Source organism: Apteryx rowi, unplaced genomic scaffold (assembly GCF_003343035.1).
Source record: "Apteryx rowi isolate R43461 unplaced genomic scaffold, aptRow1 scaffold_126, whole genome shotgun sequence".
In the NCBI taxonomy this organism is placed as follows: Eukaryota; Metazoa; Chordata; class Aves; order Apterygiformes; family Apterygidae; genus Apteryx; species Apteryx rowi.
The window spans coordinates 761,675-778,970 of NW_020447486.1; the positions used below are offsets into that span (position 1 = coordinate 761,675).

The 17,296-nt window shown below is 43.1% G+C and overlaps 2 protein-coding genes across 16 annotated transcripts in view; both read left to right on the forward strand.

Annotated features, from left to right (window-relative positions):
- The first annotated feature begins 1,690 nt into the window (after positions 1-1,690).
- On the forward strand, positions 1,691-5,177 carry CHCHD1 (coiled-coil-helix-coiled-coil-helix domain containing 1). Its single transcript, XM_026055851.1, has 3 exons — positions 1,691-1,884; positions 2,618-2,736; positions 4,378-5,177. The coding sequence occupies exons 1-3, from the start codon at positions 1,743-1,745 to the stop codon at positions 4,489-4,491; spliced, it is 375 nt and encodes a 124-aa protein (XP_025911636.1). The 5' UTR covers positions 1,691-1,742; the 3' UTR covers positions 4,492-5,177.
- A 102-nt stretch (positions 5,178-5,279) lies between these two features.
- Positions 5,280-17,296, forward strand: part of LOC112961031 (neurotrypsin-like) — a 31,963-nt gene continuing 19,946 nt past the window's right edge. For 10 of the 15 annotated variants that reach the window (XR_003251920.1, XR_003251922.1, XR_003251921.1 and 7 more), the window contains exons 1-5: positions 5,280-10,517; positions 12,658-12,703; positions 14,127-14,363; positions 15,720-15,843; positions 16,571-16,746. Coding sequence is in view for 11 of the 15 variants with exons in the window: in XM_026055846.1 (XP_025911631.1) it covers positions 10,446-10,517; positions 12,658-12,703; positions 14,127-14,363; positions 15,720-15,843; positions 16,571-16,746 (655 nt within the window). In the remaining 4 variants the exon portion in view is untranslated. Of the gene's footprint in view, positions 10,518-10,541; positions 10,934-12,657; positions 12,704-14,126; positions 14,364-15,719; positions 15,844-16,161; positions 16,345-16,570; positions 16,747-17,296 lie in introns of those variants that run through there. The other 5 variants (XM_026055840.1, XM_026055841.1, XM_026055842.1 and 2 more) reach the window with 5 other exon arrangements.

Here is a 17,296-nt window from a genome sequence, read left to right on the forward strand (position 1 = left end):
AACATTAGCAGATGAACTTCACGTAAATTGGAATACTGAAAGTGCTTCAGCTCTTTGGCTTAAATTTGTAAGATCTCTAATGTTTAGGGTTCCAGTGTGTAAACCCTCTAGACTAATTTGAAGGTGTCAGCTTGCTTTTTTATTATTATTTTATCTCCTTCACTGGCAGCCAAGCTAGAAAGATAGCTCATTTCCTGTCCAATTAGAAAAATGGAAGTAGAAAAACAACCCTCCTACCTAAATGTTTCAGAACTTCCAGACGGACTGTTTCAATGTGGTTCTAAAGAGAGGGTAATTTGCTTCTAAAGAGGACCAAAAGAAATGTCTTTTATTTATTTGGAAATGGCTTCCCATACTTTTCAAATTGGATTCTAAGAAAATATTTCTGCAAAATAACACAAAAATAATTATAGAATCAGACATACCAGAATATGTTAAATCTGCTGATGGAGTAGAGTCTAGTGATGATTCTGAGAATATTCTGGTGTGCGTCCTGTGATATTTAACTCCAGGAACAAAATTTCTGTCAGCTTGTTAACTTCCTTGGCTAGATGGAGGCAAGGGGGGTGCTTCCAGTTTTATATGTATGTAGCTGAGAGCTTGTCTGTTTATCCAGACCAATGTCCATGCAAAAGAAAGGTCCCAGTATGTGTGGTTTGGCCTTTTGTGTACGGTCAGAGAACTCCAAACACACAGCCATTCCTGTGGAATAAAACTGATTCCTCATCTGTCCTCTAATGCACAGGGGAAATAGCTGGTGCCTAATGGAGTTTTGGTATGGTGATGAGACAACTTATTAATGATTATGATGAGCAATCCTGAGTATTTTAGGTCCCCAGTGTCCACTGTCTACTCCTCAGTTCTCTGTATCTACCTTGTTCCTCATGCTGTGCAGAAACTGGTATGTACCCTAGCCCTTGTTAACTTCACAGCGCCTTTTCTGTTATCTGCATTTTTCAGGCAGGGACAGAAGGACTCCAGAACCAGCCAGATGAGTTGAGGACTTTGGGGATTTTAATCCTACGCTAGGAGAGACACGTCTGGAAACAACTGGATTCTCTACTGCAGAGTATGAGGATGTGAGAACAACACTGCCACTTCCGAAGAAGCAGTTTCAGTATCTTTTTGGAAGATATGGTAGGAACATCAGTAAACAAGGCAAGGGAGATCTAGCTTTTAGTATGCAAGGGAGAGAAATGAAGGGCTGAGACTGCAAAGTGATGCTGAGTCTCAAGCACTAAGCAAAGTTTCTGTATAGTTGCAAAACACTTCCTTAAGATCCCTTTGAATTACCTGAAAGAGTAATGATTTTTCACTAGCTGAAGTGTGTACGCGCCTGTTCCTTCATTCATTGCGTTTGCTGCAGAAAATTCTTGAGATGCAGATTTCTGGAGCCATTGTTGTGTAGCTCCCTATAACACAGAAACTTTCAAAAGTCATTTAATTTTCRTGGACTCGGGCTGGAGAAGAGGATGGGGAAGGAAGAATGAGGTGACAGCACAAACGCGTTTGGATCGCGTGGCCAAGTGACGGACGCGCGGGCAGCTGCGAGGAGGCTCTCGGTGAACGCAGACCGCCGTTCCCTGCTGCACGGGCCCCGCGCACCGGCTGCGCAACCCGGCGCGGTGCTGCTGCAGGCGCCCCGCCCCGCCCCACCCCCCCCCCCGCCGGCAGCCCCGCCTTCGCGGCAGGTCAYGTGGGCCGGCGGCCGCCCGCTCGCCGTGCGGCCTGTCGCAAAGAGCATGGCGGCGCCTGTTTACCCGGCTTGGGTGAGCCGGTGGGTGTCCGGGCAGTGGCGGCAGAAGAAGCGGCCTCCGGTTATCCGCCCCACGCGGCCGCTGGTGCTGGCCAACAAGGTCGCGAACCGCAGGGAGCAGGCGGGAGGTGAGTTCCGGCGCCGGGCAGCGCGGGAGGCCGCGAGAGCGCCCCGCCTCCCCCGGGAGAGGGGAGTAACGGCCGGGGCGGGCCGTTAGCCGGGGCAGGGGGCTGGGCCCCGAGCCCCGCGGGACCCCCGGGCTCTGTCCGCCCGCTGCCCGCGGCGGCGCCGGCGCTCGGCACCGTTCGTGCTTGGGAGCAGCTTGTGCTCGAGGGGCGGGCGGCCACCGAGAAGGCCGAAACGTTCCTGAGCGACAGGGGAGCGTTTGCTGAACGCTTAGGAAATATGGAGGGAGAGGAAAAGCATCTGTGGAAGTTGTTTAGGATCCCCTTTGGAAGGCGGGCAAAAGATCAGAGGCCTCTCAGCAGGGGAAGGGCATCCAATTTGTGTCATAGAATTAGCAAGTGCATTGTTTGGAAAAAATTACTTTTCCCTATTCCAATCCTAAATTCATGTTTTCTGATATCTTATCTGTGATTCACGTGTGCAAAGTACTTTGAATRCTTAAGACAAATGCTATATCTGATTTGCAACAATCAGATGTTAGCAGCAATGGCACTGGTATTTGGACTAGGAGCTTCATCCCTAGGCAAAGCAATGATCAGATCTTTACTTTCATGTTGTTTTTTCTCCCCTGCCTCTACCCCATCTTAATTTTCTCCCTGGAGATATGTGCACTGCATAAGGTTGTTAACATGACAACCTGAGCACTGAGATTTGCATTGTCTCTTTTCCCTCCAGAGGCAACGTGCATTACAGAGATGTCAGTAATGATGGCCTGCTGGAAACAGAATGACTTCAGCAACGCAGCTTGTGCCGAGGAGATCCGGACGTTCTATGACTGCGTGGCAAAGGCAGAAGTAATTAAAGCCTCTTTTGCATTCTTAAAGGCTAGTGGCAGGGAAGGAGGAAGCCTTCAATCATTTCTCTGTGTGCCAATAGTGATAACATACTCTAAGCAACTGAATTTTTGTTGTAAGCCCTTTGAGCTGCAGGGGAGATGCCAGATGGTGTAGGTCAGACATGCGATGCTTCCTTTTTTTTAAATCAGAACCTAAAGAAAATAAAGGTGTGGAAGGGACGGGATGCCATGTATATTATAATGAGGAGAAAACAGTAGTCCTGTCCAGTTCTTTTTTGTGTTGTCAAATTCTTGTAGCAGAGCTCAGTTGTTGTCAATCAGTCCTAACCTAGGCCATTTCTTTTAATTTCTTCCAGTTTTTGCTCTCTAAAATTTCAGCACTAATGAAGCTGCTCCTCTCCACATTAAACGATAGGTCTGAATGAGGGAGTCTACATTTCGGAGCTGCAGAGGCAGCAAGTAAGGCAATGATTTGTATGGTGGGTGTGAGAAGTGACTTAGATTCTAATTTGGGGGTATCTTTGTAGTTCCATAGCTAGTACTTTGAGGTTGTTAAAGTACAGGGTAGGTAGATTTCAGCAATTGCTCTAATTCATAAAATCAAGAAATAGTCAACTCAATCAGGTATTGGTCCAATGTCTGCATTGCCTAGATAGCGGGGGAAAGTGGTAAGTCCGGATTTCCAAATTCAGTTCTGTGACAAATCTGTAAATAGTTCTGTGATTGCAGAAGTGAGGGTGAAGACAGTGGGTGGCAGAGAAATAACCAGTAGTTTCAGTAATCCTCATCATAAGCAGAATTTTCAGGATGTGTGAGGTAGTTATAGCTATTCTGGATTCCCTGAAAACTTTGGTTTTTTTTTTTTTAGGCTGTTTTTGACTTTGAAAGCTAGACATTTTGTTAAAAGAAGACATTTCAGATTGTTTGGAAATCAGAAGTTGCCAACTAAAGGGTATTACTCCACTATACYAGCTCAGGAGTTACCCTGTCTGATCCTATACTTTAGAAATTACTCCATTCAAATCCATGAGAGGCAATAAAGATTTTGTGCAAGTGAAAATGGAAATAAATTTGGATATAGTTTCCAGAAATAAGGCAGAGCATATTACCTAATATGATAAATTTGAAATAAGGTCTGTCTCAAAAGCAGTATAAAGGTAAGTATATGTACTAGATGTGCCCTTAAACTGTTTTCCTATTTCCAGTCTTTTCAGTAATAGTATCGTCATTTCATCAAATTGTTTTTCCCTGCTGCTGTATGACAGCATACATGAAAAAATGTCCACAGTTGATATAGTGGATTACAAAGTAAGCAAAAAACATAAAATAGAATAAAAAATGTGTTTTGTGGTGTTAATATAAGCTTATCATATTTTGAACTAAGTGTGGAGAGATATCATCTTCAAGATGACAGTCATTCATTAATTTCACCATTTAAAGGAGACCACAGTCATTAATTTTTGAAAGCCTTGTGATTATTTAGGCAAGTGCTGTTATAAGTGTTCCTTAAAGAAATGACATTCTTCTGAGATAAACATCCCAGTACAATTATTACTAGTCCTTGAGTGTGAGGGTCAACTCAGCAAATAAACAAAGGTAATATTTTGAGGTTCCTTTTTTTCTTCTTCTTCTTTTTCAGAAGGAACGCAGGGAGAAAGCTGAGGAGGAGACCCTGGAACCCAGGGGAAACTTAACTTCAAGCAAAGTGAACAGGCTCCTGAGGAGGTTTCCTAATATCACACGTTATGTTTAATATGCTTTACTAAGGGACTGTGGAGAAGCAACTAAACCTGGGATCGTTTTTGGAGAAGAATTGAAAAACAGAGTTCAGTGAGCGTTTGATACCAGGTGGTGTCTATCAGCACTGCTGTGTGGGTTTTGACTGACAGGTCTTTGTTTCTAGAGTAAGAAAGATTCGTCTTTTCCAGCAGCTGAGTGTGTTCATGAGGTTCTTGGGTCTTGCAGTCTTAAGATTTCTGCAATGTGTTATTCAAGCAGCCACAGTGTGGGGTCAGGTCCTCACTGTGAAATAAAATCTTCTAGGAATGTGTATAAACGTTTTTTCTAACAATTAGGGAGTCGCTTCAATTCATGTATAAGCTCCCAGCCTAACTCATGAGCTGCTATCAGAAAGTGTTCATGCCTTGACATTGAGCCAACTTAAAATTGATAATAATCTCATGACTCATAGTCCTGTATATATAATTTGGTTCCTCTTGAAATTTTTTGAATTCCTGCTCATTTACAAGAGGGCTGGGGAATGAGGAAGAAATCTCCAGCAAAATACCTTGCTAGCATAAAATACACTGAGAAGACTCAAATATGACTTTAATGTAGATGCTTGTGATTTAGACCTTCTGATTTGTGGGTGGGACAGCTATGGTGCCATGTCAGATTGATGATGTTATCTGTACTATAATAAAGAAATGCAAGACTGTTGTTTGGCTTGGATGACTTATAGTCTACACCAAAAAGGTTCTACTGTTTTGGCAAAAAATTAAAAAGGGGAAAGAAGGTTTAAGCTTGGACTGATTTTGAAATCATGCAATTAACTATTAGTTTTGATTTGTTGTTTTTTCAGTTTTGAAAAAGTACTACACAACTGCAGACAGATCTCTGTTTCAGGACCTGTACATAATTAGTAAAAAATTAATTGTATGCTTCCAAGTTACTGGGGCAATTTTCTTTTAAGTATTATTTACAAATGCTCATTAGTGGCTTATCCCACAGGGTAGCTTATTCTCTTGTTGCTATTATGCTATAAACGGGTCTTTCAGAGGATTTGATGTCAAGAAGAGCATGATGACTACACCTAAGCTTAGGAAAAACATTTTCTGTTCTGTTGCCTTTTGCATCATCAATCCTAAAGATGCTCTATGAGAAGGAGATGCTTGCTAATTCTTTGTTTTTTGAAGAAGCCAAGCTAAGGTAGGAGTGAGGAACTGATGAATTCTAAATTCACTTCTGTTGAGGATGTTTTTCTTTCTTCTTAATAAAACTTACAGTATCAGGCATAGTTTTTCACATCTTACACTAGATGTACCAGATTCTAGTGTCTTTGAAGAACTCTCTCGTTATATAAGAGGCTGTAAAAGAGAACCTAATATGTTTTTGTTGTACTTTTGCTATTGAAATTTTGCTCAGTTCCCTCTAATCTGAACAGCTAATTTTAGATTTTACTGCTTCACAGTGAGTTTCACAGGTATAGTTGCTTTTTTCTGAGTTTTTAAATGTTTCCTGTAGCCTTAAAATACTATCCTAAGGTTTTCCAGACCTTAAAGGAATACATTTATTTAGAGGAAGAAAGGAGGAGAGAGAGTACTCTTCAGATGCACCCAGGTTTTATAATGCTTCTTTTAAAAAAGTACCTGGCAGTTTATTTGGCTCAGCATCTCATACCATAACCAAAAARCCTCCAGTTGCTGATTGCCATTGGCAATTTGAGCTGCTACAATTTCCCTGTATCTTGCTGTTAAGCTTATATTGGATGTATAAACACATTCCATGATGCTTTCATGTCGGGGTCATTCCATTAATAGTTAATGTGAGCAACTTGTACAATGAATGACACTGTCCTCTCTGAGTTACGGACTTGTACTGCTGCAGAAGCTGTAGCTGGGGCACAGAAGAAAACTTGGTTCTGCTCCTCCTGGTGCTGAGCCCACTGGTTCAGGACATTGCTGTGGAGACCTGTATGTGATTGCATGGTGGGGAAAGAATTAAAAGCTGACTAGCTGTTCTACCCTCCTAAGTAGGATTTATAGTTTTAAGCAAATCTCCTGGAATTCCTTGATCTTACTCTTGTTCCTTACAGCCTGAGTATAATACCAGCCCTGGGTATGATTGCTCTTAACTACCTTTCTTTTTAGGTTTTCACTGAAGATCTCTTATGGAGGAAGCAATGGTATTTCTTCATTTTCCTGAACTTCAGACCTCAGCCTCCTGGCTTCAGGGCAGGAAATTCTTAGAGGTTCTCAACAAATATATGGATGTAAAGGGATATGTTAGCTTTTGTCCACTCTGTAACTTTGATTAGCTTTCACAAAGGTGAAAACAGATAGTTTAATTCCCACTGCCTTATCACTTTATAGTCTCATTCGCTTCCAGGCCCAGAGCTGGGGGGGGGGGGGCTTCATTAAGTTTTTGTTTAGTTGTTTAGATTTGTTAAATAATAGCTGTGATTATTCCAATATTTTTAAATCCCTTTGCTTTCCAATACTCCTGTTGGAACTGGGCTATCGATTAGTTTCTCTGGTGAGCAGATATCCTTTGACATCTGCATACTTGATGTCCTTAGAGGTTAAGAATAATTTGTAGTGCTTTTAAACATCTTTTTTTCTTTCTTTTCAAATGTGCAACTTAAGTATCAATTAGAAACATATTTACTGTGAGTTTGTAATTAGTAATCCAGCAAGCAAAGCTGATGTGGATTAATAGTCTGTACTAGCTACGAACAAGCACTCAGTAGGTGCAGAAGAGGATGGTTTGTAGTACCTATGTTAAGATGAGCATTTCTAAAGAAAATGGTCACTTGAGAAAGGACAACCTCTTGTGAAGGATGTCCTCTTGCTGGCAGTTTCTAATCTTTAACCATATTTGCCCTACCTTCTGTTGTTGATAAGCAGCTTTGAGACTAGCAAAAGCACTAAGGCCCAGTTCTTCACTCGCAGTCTTGTCACTGACTTTGACCAGTACTTGTTCCTAGTGTGGCAAGCAGCAATTTTACTTCCTTGCTTCTTAGCCCAGACAGATGATGATGTTGCACCTTTAATCAAAAGACATGGTCTTCAGCTGTTTTTGATGAGTAGCAGTCTTGCTTGCCAGTTAAGGAGAAATGAGTTTAATACCTGAAAGCCAAGAGCATTTTGGAAGATAGTACTATTCTTTGTTCAGAAGGGTCAATACAGAATAATCTGGAAAAAAAACAAGACAGACAGATTCTGGAGGGAATCGTAGACTGTTAAATTATCATTGAAAGAGGTAGAACTGTGCTTATATCAGGGTGAGAAGGTGATAAGTGTTAAATAGTGGACTTAGTTAATAACAACTATTTCAGACTTGCACACACAGGAAAGTTGTAGCTAGGTAACATGTCTAGAGATAAGGTAAAATGTATTTAAACTGCCATAGTTATATTGGTATAATTTCCTTCTTGGTCAGTCTTACACCCATATAGGGTTAATTTAGTTTGTGGTGTCTTGGGAGGTGTTTAAGCCAAGAAAGAGAGTCCAGAAAGGGACTGATATCAGTATAACTTGCTGTAAAATTATGCTAGCTTAAATACTGGAGCCTTTCTGTATAGGCAGATCTTTGATCTTGTTTGGGTAGTAGCAGGGTATGAGCGAATGGGTAAGGAAGGAGAGGGCCATGTGGCCACTAGAAGGTTTTGAGGAYCTGAAATCCACCCATCTCAAGGAAATGTCGTTACCCATGCCAAACAGAAAAGTAGAATGAGGTCTTAGCAATTGGGAAATACTCCTGACAGAGGACCCGCAACAGAGGAGACTACTGCAAAGACCAGTATATCTTTGCATGATTTATTGTTTCTCTGGAAGCTGGATACCAAACTTGGACTTGTTTGCTTTTGGTGCACTGGTCTGTGTTCCCTTTTGAGAACAAAACACTTCAAAATATCTAGGAAAGCCTTGACTTGAGAGGGAGGCAACTAACAAGATACTGTGAAAGACATCTAGTGCAGGCTTTTAGTAGAGGTTATAAACCCTTTTGTATCAGAAAAAGGTTGAATACAGCAGTTCCTTTCCCCATCTAAATGTTTGATGCCACTGTTAGAACAGAGTTCACTTTTAGGGTTAAATAGGTGAGCATCTTCAGGGGAGTTTTGAAAGGGCATCAACAACTTTTCTAATCTTGACTAAGGATTAAAGAGTTTTCCAAATGCTAGTGGATTTTCTGTTATTGTTTCCAGTACATCCATTCCTCCTATTTTCATTGGAGTGAGCAGTTCTAAAATTCCAACACATTCCCCTTTTTTTATTTTATTTTGCTCTGTTTTGTCAGTGCTGCCTGAGAGTTACAGAATGCTATGGCATCTAAGCTTTTTCCATCTTCTGTTGCACTGATCATCTGCCTCCCTTGCTATGAGCATAAAGGAGATTTGCTACCAATTAATTGAGTGTAGTTCTTGGCCAAATCCACTGTGTCCGGAATGTGGTATGATACAAATCCACTCAAGAAACTGCTCCTTCATACCACTCAGTGACTCCTGTAAAGGATCCAGCATGTAGTGGAATTGTTTTGCATTGATGAGTGACAAAGAATGAGGCAACACAAAACTGTCATGTGAGGTGAATAATGGGCAATAAATGAAATGGAGATTTCATCAAGCCAAGGAATTTTTATCAGCGTGCTTTTAGTTTTTATGCTGAAGGACTCGGGAAATGCTTCTCAGCAGTCTTGGCCAGAAGTGAGCTCTTTTTTTAAGGTGACCTTTGTGTTTCATGGTGCAGAACACCAAGAAGAGTTAATCCTTCAGTAACCAGAGCATAAATATAGGAAATGCCCATTGGACTGAGCTGAGGAGTAGCTCAGGGAATGTGTAAAGAATTTCCAAGATTGACTAGAATCAAATTGACCAATCTCCTTCTGAGATTTGATAATGCTTAAAACTTTTGTTGTAGCCTCTAGCCCTAATTCATATGAAGGAGCAGTAAGCTGAGAACACTGAAGAAACCATAGGATTATTCATAGCAATACAATAATGATCAACCTTCTGGAAAGTGTCCTAGCCAATCAAATGAAAATAAGTTTGCAGCCCTAGCCCAAGGTCAAGGAGATAATTAATGGAAAAGATCTCTGGAGGCAATTAATGATGGCAAGGTGCAGGGCTGAAAGGGAGGAGTGCATCCCAAGTGGGCTGTGCCACCTGTGTTGTCTCCTGGGGAAATCTGAAAGATGCTTAATACAAAGTTTTCTGGGCCCCATTTACCTGGGTTCAAATCTGAGAAGGATATGACCTCAGGGAACTGCAAGCAGCTAATCAAGGAGGCAGCAGTGGGGGGATGAAGTCCAGATTCCTTCCAACAAGTCTAATCCTTGGCAAATGTGCGCACACAAGCCATTTCCCTTTTCAGTTCTGTTGCTGGAGCTTTTGCTGTAGGGAGCCCCAGATCCCCGCTGGAGCTTTTGCGCTTGAGGGGGGGGAGGAAAGAGAAGAGTCAGCTGTGGAAAGAAGGAATTTCAGAAGAGAGATCGACTGGCCAGGCTGCAGGATAGGCAGGAGAGGAGAGGCGGAGGCTGGCACTAGGGAGAAACACATACCTAGAGCAAAAAGAGGCTGGGACAGCAGGAAAAGGGAGGGGACAGCTGAGGTGCGGGAGGAGGCTGAGGGCTGCACCCTACCCATCTGCGCTTGCCTCTTGTTGTTTTTAAAGGTGATAGAAAAATTCTTCCTTCCTTCTCTCCCCTCTTTTTCCCCTTTCCAGAGAGGAGAATTGAGGAGAAGAGGTGGGGGAGAGGTAGGGGAAAGTGAAATTACAAGATGCTGCTGGCAACTCTGATCCTTTCCATTCCATCCCTTTTCCTGCATAGAAATGAGAGAGGCATCCTGCTCCCTCCCGTGCAAAGCTGCTAGTGCCCTGCTCCGGGGAAGCGGAGCTGGAGAGCGAGAGGAGGAAACGGCAGCTGAGTGCAGCAGCCGAACCAGAATGTGAAGCTTGAAGAAGCTTCTTCCCACTTTGCACAGGAAGGATGGAGATCCCCAAAGTGTTCAGACTCTTGGTAGTGCTCCTGAGTCTATTATCCTGTCTCAGATGCATGGAGGTAAGAAATTATTTTTCTCCTATCTGCTGGTAAAAAGTCACATGGCTCTTTTAATAACCTCAATGTAAGTGGTTCTTGTTCTTACTGAGTATGTTTTCTGAAGTGTCTAGGCAGCTGTGTTCTCTGGGAAGGGTTGGAGGTTTGGAGGGGGATTTRTTTCATTTTGCATATGAAATTCAGAAAAGGAAATAAAAAAGCAAAACAGGATGCACAAGAGCTTGCAGATGCTTTGGCTCAGGTTTCCCATGTTTCTCAAGCACTGCAGTGACCCTGTCAGGAGGGATTCTTTGTTTCTGTGCTTTGCTGATTGACTGATTATCCCTATTGCTGTTGTGGACAGATGATTTATGGCCACATGGACATGGGGCAGCAAGTGCAGCACAGGCTGTTTGCAGTAAAATTTGGTAGTGGTGATGGTGAGTGCTGGGGGACATTAGAAACTGCTGTGGGAACTGACAGCCACTAATCATTAGTTAGTGAGGAAGCATATTGCTTGGACTGCAGTCCTCTCATTTATGGTCTGTCTCCAAGAAGTGTGGATTCAATTTTACATATAGCATGTTATTTATTAGTCTGACCCATCCCTGTATCGCATGCGGGCTTGCATGTGCACACAAATGCACACTGTAAGCTAGGAGTAAGGGGACCTGGATTATGACAGTCAYCTGTCTTGTGTGATCTTGGGCAATCACCTAAGGTTAGCTCAGCTTACCTTCCTCTCTTTGCAAAGAGCTTTGAGATCCTCAGATGAGTCTTTCTGAGTTGCTGGTTTACAGACCATTATTTGGGCTCAGAACAGCACGATACATGCAGAAAGATGGGCTTTTGGCTGAAGGGAATTTGTCAATTAATTGCTGTTTTGCCTGTGCGTCTCCTTGTGCATCTGAGATCTGATCTGCTGTTTCTAAACCATACCAGGAATTGCACTTCAATATGCAATGTCACATTCTGCTTCTGGAGGGTGATCCTGGAGCTTGGCCGCTGTTGTCAACACCTGCTGGACTTTATTCATAAGCTTGATTTTTAAATGACATCTGCCATGAGTAGGTGTCATTCTTTTCTGGTATCTATGGGAACTATCCTTGCTTTTTCCAGAGATGGATTTGGTCCACATCAGTAATGCAGTTTAATTCTAAATTGTTCTCTCCCCTTTTTCCAGGGAGAGAGAAAGCTGAGAGAAGCAAAATTACTGCGTTTTGAAGAAAAGCAGAACTGTTTCCTACAGCTATTTTTTTATATATGCACACCTCCGCTCTGTGGATTAGAACTCCTTATTCATATAAAAGTGGCTGTATTTAGAAATTAATTAGACTACATGGAGCTAGCAGAAGCATGTGAAGTTTCTTCTTTTCACTCTGTTGGGTCTGTGGAAAATCTTGCACCTGCCTGCAAACCATGCAATAGCGTTGAAGTGGAGATCTCTATCTCTCAGCCAGCGGCCGGGTTATAACCACCAAAAGCAATGCCTACAAGAGAAATGCAGGGGCTGGACAGGATGCTGGAATTCTTAGGGCTTTAAGGTTCTTAGCTATTTAACCCCATTTTGGTAATATCACCGTAAGATACGTCTTATCATACCCTTCAGGGCCTGAAATGTATTAAAACCAAAATTCTCAAAAAGCCTTGTTGGATTTTCTTCTTACAGATGTTTGCCACTTTGTACATGGATGTTTATTACTGTTTTGACAGGGATCCTCGGGGGCATCATCCCATCAGGTAGATGCTCTGTTTGCTGCTGTGGCCATAGATGGCTTGCCCTGTACAGGGAGATAGAATGATTTTTTTTTTCTGCTAACAATGATTTTATTCTAGCTTTTCTTTCCATATGCATATCTCTCAGACTTTCCATTCTATTTACTCAGAGCATTGGGGCTGAAACCCTGCAAAGGACAAGCAGAGCTCTGTAATGTAGTGCTTAGGCTGAGAGTAAGTTTCTGCAGGCCAGTAATTATTCATTTTGTTCTTTGTGGGCAGAGCTGTGATTGGATTTGAGGAAGAGCAATGGGGAGAGCAGGGAAAGAAGCTGGTTACTAGGGTGTGTTTGCCTAAAGCAGCAAAAGGCCGAGCTGCTTTCAGGACATGCCCGTGTTTATTTCATCGGATAATCATCTCTCTGCTTTTCCTCTGTTTCTTTTCCCAGGCTCTCCTGGGATCCCAGCCCAGCCAAAACCATTTGCAGAGTGCAGGTAAGAACAAGAAGTTATTAGTTCAGTCATCAGGCAGATTCTTTCCTGCAGTGGTGACCTGAGACCACAGGCACAACGAATCACTATCTTGCTCTCTTCCTTTCTTTCCATCATTTTTTCGATCATCTGTTCTCTTGTGCACCTCAATCTCTGTTTATCTCCTTCCCCCAAATGGTCAAACTCCTTTCTTTTCTCCATGTCTAATACTCCTGCAATTCTCTATTCCTCCCACACATTCTTCTCCTTTCATCTCTCTGTCTTTTTCACATACTCACCTTTCCTCTCCTCTAATAAATACTGAATTCTCATACACCCCTTCTTCTTGGGGTTCTAGCTAATCCAGAGGGCACAGTGTAGCTTCCAAACACCTACCTGTAACTTTTTGTCTTTTTTTTCTTTAACCTTGTAGTTATTCTTTAGGTGTCACCTTATTAGCGCTTGACAGTTTCCCTGTGGGTACAAGGCAAATGGCAAGATGCTTCACACCCTGATGTTTGCCCTACATATCTTTCTTGCAGAAGGGTTTTCTGAGGGTGTTGGCTTCTATTTGTTTATTAAATGAATAGAGCTATTATTTCATTATCCATTTCTGAGTCGTCTTTTTCCCATTTTTATGCACTCCAGAGAGCCTACCCTTACACAGAATCTGGTTCTGGTTTCCCTCTTTCTTATTTCAAGGTCATGAAAGGAAAGTTTCCTTCTTTTGCTAAAGACCATATTGAATTAATTGTTTTTTGATTTTCTTTTTTTCTTTTCTTTTTTTTTTTGCATGAAGTATTTCATATAAGCACTGACCTGGAACATTGGCACCTGCACTCCCACAAAAACGGGTTCCCTTTCTCCTCCCATATATTGCCCAAGTTCAGACAAGCCAGCTAATATGCTAATGTATATAAGGAGCATGAATACGATGAAATACTATGTAATTTCCCACATTCCTGCTTTACAGAATGAAATAGCAGCTGATTTTAAACTCTTCTCAGTCTCAATCAATTTAGACAGGAAATGAATCTTTTGAAGAGCTTTAAGAGCATCTTATTCAGGAACAGGAGCAGGTGGAGAAGGAAGTYGAGAAGTGTGTGCCAAGCTCAAGTGTTGGCCCAGAGTTATGTGAATATTTCTATTGAAATGATCAGTAGTGGGAACCAGTTCAAATTGCCCATGTTTGGCCCCAGAGTTAACACACATTTCAGAAGTCTGGGCAGTTCACTACTCTGACCAATTTGTTTTTTCGATAGTGTGTATAAATATTCTTTTAGCAGCTGCCTTGAAGAGCAGTATAATTAAAATCAAACAGGCAAGTGGCAATCAAGACTGCAGGCATGGAGGGTGTTCCAGGAGAACAGCTGGTTATGTCCTGCATCATCTGAGCCTCACTCTGTGATGTCTTAGGTGATGCTAACAGCTTCCTTTCTGTGCCTAGCATCCAGTGTGTGCGGCATCGGACCTCTCGGGTATTACAATGGCTCGCTGGCGGTCACTGAGGCTGGGGCAGAGTGCCTGAACTGGGCAGAGTTCCCTGATTATGTTCAGCAATACCCAGACCGTGGCTTAGGGGACCACAACCACTGCAGGAACCCGGATGGGGGAACTACGCCCTGGTGCTTCTACCGACTTGCTTCAGGGGCCATCGGCTGGGCCAACTGCGACTGTAACCAGGGTAAGGGCTACTGAGTGTCTCTGCCAGAGCCTGGGTTGCACTGTCTCAGGGAGGTCAGGCCAGAAACATGTGCTGCACAGACCAGGGCAGACAGCAGGTGTGACACCCCGTGAAAGAAGCACAGTATAATGACTGTCTCGAATTATCAAAAGACTTAGAACTGAAGGCTAGTCTGCGTGGGAGAAGAACATCTGTATATAGTAGGGGGTGGATTTAAGCTGCTGTAGCCATAATGCCTTGTATAGATGTTTTTATTTTCATACACGGAAGCTTCTTTTTTATTGTTAACTTATGCAACTTGAAAACAGTTTAAGTTATGCTGAAAACAACCCACTCCTACTCCTTAAGGTCTGTAGGAGAGCTCTCTTAACGTAGCTGTAGTGGTTCAGTTATAATAAGGAAAAAACTTTTGTGCCTAGATTTGTAAAAGAGCTCAGCAAGGTGGGTCCCGGGCTTACTTAAAAATTCCTTGCAGTGCCAGCACAGGGACTGCTGCTTATTTCAGTGTGTACAAGGGAGCTGAGCGCTCTCTTAATACACTTGACTCCGGTGCAACACTCTTGAAAATGTCCCGTTTGTCCTCTCATTTTCTGACCTTCCTTTCTTTTTCCACGTTTTGGAGAACAAATAAAGCACCAGTTTAATACATGAAATGACAAAATCTCCTCCCTTGCCAGTGGAAGCACTTTCAAAGATGGCTTCATTAAAGTGAAGGGTATGACAGGTGAAGGTGGGCTGTATGCCTACCCTGAGGTACTGCCGGCATAAGCAAGGTATATGCTTCTCCCAGTATATAACTGAGTGGGGAGATGTGCTTTCTGAATAGTGGCAGAGATTTGCAGTGAAATGTAATTAAAAGGGCATTTACACTAGCACCTGTTTCTTAGTGTCCTTAAGGAAGATTCACCTGTTGTTACTGAACATTTAGTTGTAGTGACAGTGACTCTCATGGGTGAAGTGGTTGGTGGAAAATAAAGCAGTGGAGTGTTAGTGGGAATTTGAGAGCCTGCCTTTTCCATATGCCTTTTCAAAGTGCCATGTAAATTCATCCCCCTTTCACAGAAGGGGAAATGGAATCCTGCAGCTGCCAGCAGAGCCCAGGTTTCCTGCTGATGTGACCGTGGCTTTGAAAAGGGCATAGCACCGGCCATTTTCCCAAGCAGCCAGTGGCTGGAATTGGGAAGGGGCCAGGTCCACTACTTCTTCATACAAGTCATTTCAGTGACAGCACGAGCAAAATAAGGATGAGAGAAGCCAGATCCAGTTCAGCTCAGCTCCATGCAAGTCCAACACTTGCTGGTCTGAGACCTCTACCAGTGTCCATCAGAAAATAGCAGCTTCTTTTTCTTTTGAAAGGCGCTGTGCGGCTGGCTGAAGGCGGTAGAGTGGAGCTGTACTTCAGTGGACTCTGGGGCACCATCTGTGCTGATCACTGGACTGACTGGGATGCCAGTGTTGTCTGCAGGCAGCTAGGTCTCAGGTGGGAACCTCAGTCTGATTGCAGGACATACTTGCTCACATGGCCTTTGGGAGAGCAGTCTTGCCAGTTACTGTCCCTCTGGCACAATTTATTGCCTGGTGGAGGAGGATTTTGTTTCATGGGCTGATTTCCCACTTAGCAGGATCATTTATTAGTGTTTTCTTTCCATGGCTGTATCAGACCAGTTAGCATTTGCTGAGAACTGTTTCAAACACTATTTTCTGAAGCTTGGCATTCAAGGCTGTGATGAATGAGTTGTGAGATCATATCCCCTTTTTCTATTACCAGTGGTCTATTAGAAATCTTGAAGGTGTGAACCCTCTTTGGGAATCACAGATCTGGACTTTCAGACCTCCAAATAGCAAGGATTAAAGATCCGCAGAGAAGGAAGAAGCGAATTCATGTGTGTTAGATGTGCTGACACRTTAAAATCTGTTGATGGGATTGTCCATCAAACTCTCAAATGAGGGTGCCATTTCTTACCAGATCAGCTCCTGTGCAGTAAGTAGCAAGACAAAATGAATTAGGAAGAGGGAATTGCTTTGTGCTTGCTTGTGCTTTCCCGTTAGATTGTGAATGGCCACCCCATTACGCACTCCCAATCAGCTGGACTCCCTGGGTGTGAAATGCCTCAACTGGGCTGGAGAGTCACAAGAACTGAGGGAAAACAAGTGCAAGTCAGGCAGTACTGCCATGTTTTATCCTTCTGTTGCATTCTCTGTACCAGTGAGATCGGCACAGCTGGGAAAAGGAGTCACCCTGGATTGTGGCATATTCCCCTGCACCTGCAGTCAGCAAACTGCCATGGGGATGAAAAAACTCTGCTGCAGTGTGGTTACCAGGAAGCTGTGTCAGGAGCTTGTGACCAGAGAAGTGCCATGGCAACATGTGTCCCTCCAGAAGGTAAATCTCCAGGGAAGGTTCTCTCCCTGTCTCTTGGGTTTAAGTTACCCGAAATCCAGTGTTGCTGACAAGATGTAAAATCTCAGGTTGTGAAGCTGTGAATAATCAATTGCTGGAGCAGGTTCAACTTGCACCAGCTATAGAAAGGGATACCTTCTTTCCAGTGGAAAATCATCCATCCCTTCCTAATCTCAAAACTCAAAGTGGGCATACTTCTAAAATCACTGCAAGGTGGCAGTGATTTATGGCTTGGTCCTCTGTTTATCAAACCAAGCTTTTGCCCAGAGGCAGCAAGGTCCTCGTCACTGTAGTCCCCAGTTAGAGAGCCTTACCTGGACCAGTGGCCAGCAGCATGACTGTAGTGGCATGATTGCAGCAGTGGGGTGCAGTCATGCAGGTTCCTGGGGGTGCTGAGAGGAGAAGGTGTGCTAGGATTGGATGAGAGCATCCTTGGAGCTCCTCTGSCTAGTGAGTAGATCTACATCCCCAACTGCTGGATGTGCTTTGTGTCTATCTTGCTCTGTTTTGCTCTCTTTCCCTTTCTTGAAGC